General features: G+C 39.5%; 2 protein-coding genes across 3 annotated transcripts; one reads left to right on the top strand and one right to left on the bottom strand.

Moving 5' to 3' along the window:
- The first annotated feature begins 523 nt into the window (after positions 1 to 523).
- LOC118756062 (probable 39S ribosomal protein L49, mitochondrial) lies at positions 524 to 1,248 on the top strand. Its single transcript, XM_036490855.1, has 2 exons — positions 524 to 644; positions 700 to 1,248. Exons 1-2 carry the CDS (start codon positions 579 to 581, stop codon positions 1,177 to 1,179), a joined length of 546 nt encoding a protein of 181 aa, XP_036346748.1. The 5' UTR covers positions 524 to 578; the 3' UTR covers positions 1,180 to 1,248.
- Positions 1,249 to 1,410: 162 nt separating this feature from the next.
- On the bottom strand, positions 1,411 to 4,696 carry LOC118756060 (breast cancer metastasis-suppressor 1-like protein). 2 transcript variants are annotated; one of them, XM_036490854.1, is made up of 4 exons: positions 4,675 to 4,696; positions 4,415 to 4,621; positions 4,108 to 4,352; positions 1,411 to 1,828 (listed from the first exon to the last, which is right to left on the bottom strand). In XM_036490854.1, exons 2-4 carry the CDS (start codon positions 4,602 to 4,604, stop codon positions 1,547 to 1,549), a joined length of 717 nt encoding a protein of 238 aa, XP_036346747.1. In that variant the 5' UTR covers positions 4,605 to 4,621; positions 4,675 to 4,696; the 3' UTR covers positions 1,411 to 1,546. The 2 variants fall into 2 exon arrangements, with proteins under 2 accessions (XP_036346747.1, XP_036346746.1); XM_036490853.1 differs by lacking the exon at positions 4,675 to 4,696 and having other exon boundaries at positions 4,415 to 4,645.
- Between the last annotated feature and the right edge of the window lie 2,189 nt (positions 4,697 to 6,885).

Here is a 6,885-nt window from a genome sequence, read left to right on the forward strand (position 1 = left end):
AAAACAGAAATTAGAATTCTACTAAGTGAAAATTCCGAATTAAAAATCCGCTTTTATTATTCAAAATTCCAGTCTGGTAGCACCAAGTTGTATGTTAATTTGCTATCTTATTCATCGTTTATACGAAAACTTTGACAATAAATTATGTATATAAGAACTATAGGGTTGCTAGAAAAAAGGGGGGTATTTTTGAAATCAGGGAGTCCTATTCTACCCCCCTCAACCCCCCCTTTTCTAGAAATTTCTACTAAATGTTCCCAATTAACATTCTCTGCTTCTAAGTTCTCTGCTTTTGGGCGACACCTGACGTCTCTTCAAGTAATTTTTAGACTCCTTAATACCAACGGCGACATCTCTCTCTCTGAATTCTTTACAAATGTACAGATTTGGTTCCTTACGGGGCGACACCTTTGGTTGAAGTTTTGAAATAAAACGATTATTGAATTTCCAGAAATGGTTTGGCGTCATCTGTGATTAAATAGGGTATTCTTTAATTACACTATAATAAGTAGCTGTTCGCACTTTTTTGCCCACCTGGTCAGCTGTTGGAAATTTGTACTAAAGAAAAAATTGGTGTTATGGCAGCAGTTCATAAATTTATTTCGCAATTTTGCAGGAGTACGCATAATTTCCAGCGATTACAGGTAGGGTATTATATATTCATTGTATGTTTATTTAAGTTTCCGTTTTTTATTTAAGCGCTTACCTACCGCTACAGCTGTACGATGCTCCAGTTTCTTATCGTCTCGAAAGGTAGCTCCTCGCGAGGAATACCCTGAAATAGAGATTGTACATAATGCACCTGAATGGAAATATGTCGAACGCTTGCTTCCACAAAAGACAGTGCCAAAGCCTATTCAAAAAGATGTGTACCCCTCCGGTTGGAAACCCCAAATCGCTTCTGCAAACCCGGACCTTAAATACTTTGTAGCACGCACGAAAAATCACATGGTACCAGTGTATTTACAGACAAGCTTCCGTGGTCAGCGGCGTATCACTGTTATCCGACGCATTCAGGGTGATATATGGGAGTTGGAACGTGAGTTACGTGTTGTTGTGGAGAAAGCGCGGGATGGGAAACTCTGCGCCAGTCGAGTAAATGAGATGAGTGGACAAATACACTTTCATGGCGATTATGTTGACGTCGTGAGGGAATATCTGAAGGAAAAAGGTTTCTAAAATAGCTTCATTCTCCTATAAGTTTGCAAATTAAATAAAAAGCAATGTTTCAATAACGTATATTACATACATGTGTATTTTTGTTTTTAATTTGATCTTCACACCTTATACGTATGTTAAGCTAGTACTTAAGAATAATTTTGCTTATGTGTATACTGAGCATTAGTTCAGTTAAAACTAAAAGCAAAGTGCTGCAAAAAGATTGGTTTGCAGTTATTATTACTTATTATGCCCTGAGGAACTTCAACATATAGAATTGCTTTTTGGATGAATTATTAAACTTCAATACGAATATATTGCAAAAATATTAGAAACTAGGGGAGAGATTAAATCTATTAAATACATCTTCAGTACATCTTAAAAATTATCATATGGCCACAGAAGCGACTGCTGTCGCCGCAGACCGCTTAAGAGCTTTTCGTATCGTGGTCCAATCTTCCATAATGTCTTCATCACGCAGCATGTATACAATGTAGGGACCGGTGACCGTGACTGCCTTTTTTCTTCCCGGGCCACGTACTTTACTTGCACGCCTGTCTACAGCCCAATCAGACCAAGATATATCAACATTATTTCGGTCTTCTTCCAGACGTCTTATTTTCTCAATAATTTCTTCCTCCATTTGATCGAGCAATAGTTGTTTTTCACTCTAAAATATAAAAAAAAACTATAATTAAAGTGATGTCTCGTTATTAACAAATATCTTAAGAAGGTAATTCGCCTTTAAGTGTTAAGTCTTAAACAAATGGAAAACGCATCCTTTAAATTTAACAGGTAATATTTAAGCAAAAAACAAAACCGACTTCAATTCTCATATATATATATATTTCATGATCCAATGATCGGATCTAAACAAGATTAGTATGGGACCACCTCTGAGACACTACCTTTCTGATGAAAAATTATCGAAATCGGTTGACGTGGTCCAAAGTTATGCGGTAACATACAAAAAACAAACAAAAAAAAAATATTCCGACGAACTGATAACCTTTTTTCGAAGTCGGTTAAAAGTGGCGGGACCCGAAAGTTTTTTTTGAATCTTTTTACAGTGTAGCGAGATTTTCGAGGCACGCCTACAGAGGACGCGGAAACACAGTGAGGAAAGCACCACACACTAGCTCAACTAAGAACAGACTGATACATACGACCCGACAGCTACCAATTGCGCCTAAATACACTGGTGCAAGGACATGTCTAGCTTGCGAGCAAGGCTTTCACTACCCGAACCTTTGCAAGTACAAATCGACCTTCCGCGTTACATTGTCCCCACGACAGTCTGGTTTACGTAACCGGAATGACCTAGATCTATATCTGGTCAAGGGCTGTAACTCCTACGGGATAACCAAAAATTCTTTGGGGAGTTTTTAAGCTGTTACAAAAACAATCTGCATTTTACGTTGGCACAACCATGATTTTCATATTATAGCAGGTTAAACTCCTACCTTAAACCTTAAACTCCTACCCTACCGTCACAACGAACTTATACTCTTTCTCACGAAAGTCGGACTATCTGACCGGAAGGACCCAGATTTATAATCAGCCAAGGACCGCCAATCCAGCAGATTCTCCATAAACTTTATCCTGGTTCTTGTTGTTGTTGTTGTAGCGGCTACAACAACGCCGCCCAGATCGGTTGATATCTCAGTCGTTGTCGTCAAGTTCCACTAACGGCAGCCCTAGGAAGCGTGCAGCCTCTATCGGGTCGGTCCACAAGGATAAAGCCGTTAGGGTTGTCGGGTTTTCCGGGCATGCGAAGAGGTGTTTCGAGTCATGTGGGGTCTCTCCGCATGCTGGACACTCATTTGGCACATCCTCGTTCAATCTACTTAGGTAGGAGTTTAACCTGCTGCAGTAGCCAGAGCGAAGTTGGGCTATTGTTGTTCGTGTCTCCCGAGGCAGATGAAGCTCCGTCTCGTCTATGTTCGGTGGTAGTGTGCCGAGAACGACATTCACAGGTCTAGAGTCTACATAACTCGAGACTGACTCCCTGTGAATGCCGTTCAGGGCCTGTCGGTAGGCTGACGGGTCCAGAGGTTGCTTGTTGAGCCTCTGGACTTCGTCCGTCAGTTCATATCGAATTAATTGACAGTAAACTCCGTTTTGTTACTTCCATTATGACCCGGTCCTTTGGCTTTGCAAGCTTTGGCTTGACCAAATCCATTGAAACAAGTAAAGCCAGTGCTGTCCTCGGCTATGCCGAAGGCTTCATTTCTTTCATTAACATCAGAAGATCTTACTTCAACCGACTACTGCGCTCTTAAGCGGTTGTTTGGGAGCTAAACAAAAATTTTACCTTCACTGCATACATAGATACAGGAATTATATAAATAAGAACTAATACTTTTCTGAACAATAAGTCTAACCGGTTGTTCAATGTCTGGTTATCATTTCCCCCCAGTTAAACACCATTATCGACGGTAAAATTCCATATCTGAACAATCAGTTGTATGGAGGCTATAGATTTGAGTTGTCATTTCACACACTAAGCTGTTGAGAATGATTCAAAACGGATTTGAATTTCATGCTCGTACCTATATAAAATGAGAAATAATAGCAAAAATCTCATATCTGAACAATTAGTTGTAAGGGAGCTATATGTTAATAGTGGTCCGATTTTACTGATTCCTACAAATGATTAATATGTATGCAAATTAATATGTATAGACATTGGAACAAATTTATAATACCATTTCATGTTCATTAAAAGGTAAAAAAATAGGTGATCTAGATAGGTTAGTGCCTGTTTAACCCCCAAAAAATCCATGTATGCTGTGTCTACTGCAACCCTAACAACCGAAGCTTTGTGGTCGCCGCCTATATATGCAGTGTAGTTCTCTTTGTAATTTAATTTGTAATTTGTAAACCTAGTGTTCTCAGAGTCGGTTGATGCAAATGACAACAACCAACAGTACATATCGAAATACTTGCCTCAAAATGCTGCAACGCTGCTTGTTCCTCTGATTGGTACTTATGTTCGATATTTTCCAAACGAAATTTTCGCAGCTTGTCTGCCACTTCAACGCGATTGCGAAAGGCTTTGTCCAATTCTCTCAATGGTATTAAGTACTCTTCTGAACGTCCACTACGAACATCCGCAATTTGTTGTTCGTTTTGTTTGTTGCGTTCTTGATAATACAGCTCCCGCAGTTGATCAAATTGTAATTCAAGGCTAGCTGCAAACCCATAAGAGCTTGTTGCACTTCCTTCATTAGCCTGACTATCCGATTGGACTTACCTAAATCTTCAACATGTTCGGAACGAATTCTTTCCATTTCAATGGCATCCATTTCCGAGGAGTCATCCGAATCCATTTCATTGGCCTCTTCATCAGTGGACTCTCGTCCCTGACTAGAATTTGAATGTTCAGACTCGGCTCCAGAAACATCCTCGCCATCGGTTGCGTCTCCCTCGTTTTTAACAGGCATTCTATTTGCACTGAAAACTTCACTTCACGTAAAATGTTGAGGAACTCTAGGCTATAAACAGTTATTTTACCAAGTTATAGGCCATATATCGCCTTTAATTCATTTAATACTTCCTCCGTACAAACTTTTATATCTGGGCAACTTCTGGGACCACTTTGACAGCTGTGTTGTTGTCACATAAAAGTCATTGTGTCAAAATATGACAGTGTTGGTGTTGCCAGATATCTCTTCTTTGCGTCCATTTTTATATATCGCCTTTCGATTTTTATTCTGAATAATTTTTTAACTTAATGGGAAATGTTTAATGGCGCTCACATCGTTTTTGGGGTTGGGGCCGGAGGAGGAGGGGCAGCGATACTTTAACTTCGTACTATATCGATACTTTCCAAGAATGATAGAATAGTTGCGTGGAACGCAACTACCAAGATTGAGCCAATGAGACAGGATTTTTAAGCGTAATTTTTGCGTGACGTCATCTTGGTGCAATTGCGAGAGAGAAATGTCCAAACGCATATAAAAATATGTAAACAATGCAGAAAAATGTGTTAATTTTAATATTACATGGCCCAATTTCGCAGGAATCAATAAATATACAAAGATTGATTAATTAGGAACACGCAGCAATAATTTTGGACATGTAGCCCTTTAGGTAAGTACGATTTTTAGCACATGAAAAAATTGATGTATTAACAATGTTTGCAATTTCATGTTGACCAAAAGGAAAGTGTGCAGCAAAGTGAATTTTTGGACTCGCCATTGTAAAAAGCCATGCAGAGTGCATAATTATACAGTATATTTTGCTTTGCTGCCTCTATGCTTAAGTGCACATTTAAGATACCTACCCCAAAATGCGCATCAAAAGCATTATTTTTAACATTTATAAGGAAACTGCTCCGATAGATGCATTCAACATACCTGCACATTGGCGATACCTGCCTTAAAAATTGTGCGACTAGAACCTTACTGTTACTGTTACAGTTACTGAGCTGTTGCGCCTTCTGAACATGCCCAATCATAGACATCTCAGAAACAGCTTTTTCATGGCGAAAGAACCTTATATTTGTTAAAAAAGGGAAGTAAACAACGAAATATTTAAATATGTATAGATTTTAATTATTATTTAGTGATATTTCAGCCAAATCAGTGTAGTACCAATGACATGTAAACAAACCGTCTGACGTTTTTACAGGAAATAGTGCTTTTTGCGTTCCTATGCACTTCTGCATCTGTTCTCCTTTTACTCTCATTTGAGAGCGTAAAATTGTAGTTTGACAGTTCCACAGGTTTTAGTCCGAAGTTCAAAGGAACAGACTAAGGGCCGGTTTCTCTATCTCCGGTTAACACTTATCCCCCGGTAAACATGGTTACCGACGTTCTAACTCCATGCATATAACAGGGAGTTGTTGTTGTTGTTGTAGCGGCTACAACAACCCCGCCCAGATCGGTTGGTATCTCAGTCGTTGTCGTCAAGTTCCACTAACGGCAACCCTAGGAAGCGTGGAGCTTCTGTGGGATCTGTCCACAGGGACAAGGCCGTTAGGGTTGTCGGGTTTTCCGGGCATGCGAAGAGATGGTTCGAGTCATGTGGGGTCTCTACGCATGCCGGACATTCGTTCGGCACATCCTCATTCAGCCTACTCAAGTAGGAGTTAACATTAACATATAACAGGGAGTCGATAAGGTCGGTAACGATGTTTAACGGGGGATTAGTGTTAACCGGAGATAGAGAAACCGGCCCTAAGTGTTTCGTATCATGTCATCCTTGAAATCAGTTCTAAACAATGAGTTTATGTCTACTTATCTTATATAGCTAATACATTTAGCGAATACCTATGCATCTGTGCCTTTAGTGATATTTTCCATTATTGTAGTTTACAAAATTTGCTATTGATGTACACAAGCAAAAGCTGTCATTTCATATTTGCTTCCTGCACATTTCTGCCCGGGAAAAAAAGTCCGGGCTGTTTCGGGCACGAAGAAGAAGACATTTACGACCCAAAAGTGGAAGGTATTTGCTCTCTGTTATCCATTTTTTAGCGTGAGAACGCTTTCTAAGCTATTTTGCGCACCCGCGGGTACCCGCTGGTTCGTGTGGAACGAACCTAATGTCAAAATTTCGCTGACATTTTTCTGGAATGCACTACCGGAAATCATTGGAATGCACTACCGGAAGTCTTCAATAATCGCGTATAGATGACGCTGTAAATATTTAGAGCTAAGGACTAAAGACAAAAAATTATATGGATTATTTTTTCTCAAATGGCATGATTCATGCTCAAAT

This window comes from Rhagoletis pomonella, unplaced genomic scaffold (genome assembly GCF_013731165.1).
Source record: "Rhagoletis pomonella isolate Grant_MI unplaced genomic scaffold, Rhpom_1.0 Rhpom_scaffold_08594, whole genome shotgun sequence".
NCBI lineage: Eukaryota > Metazoa > Arthropoda > Insecta > Diptera > Tephritidae > Rhagoletis > Rhagoletis pomonella.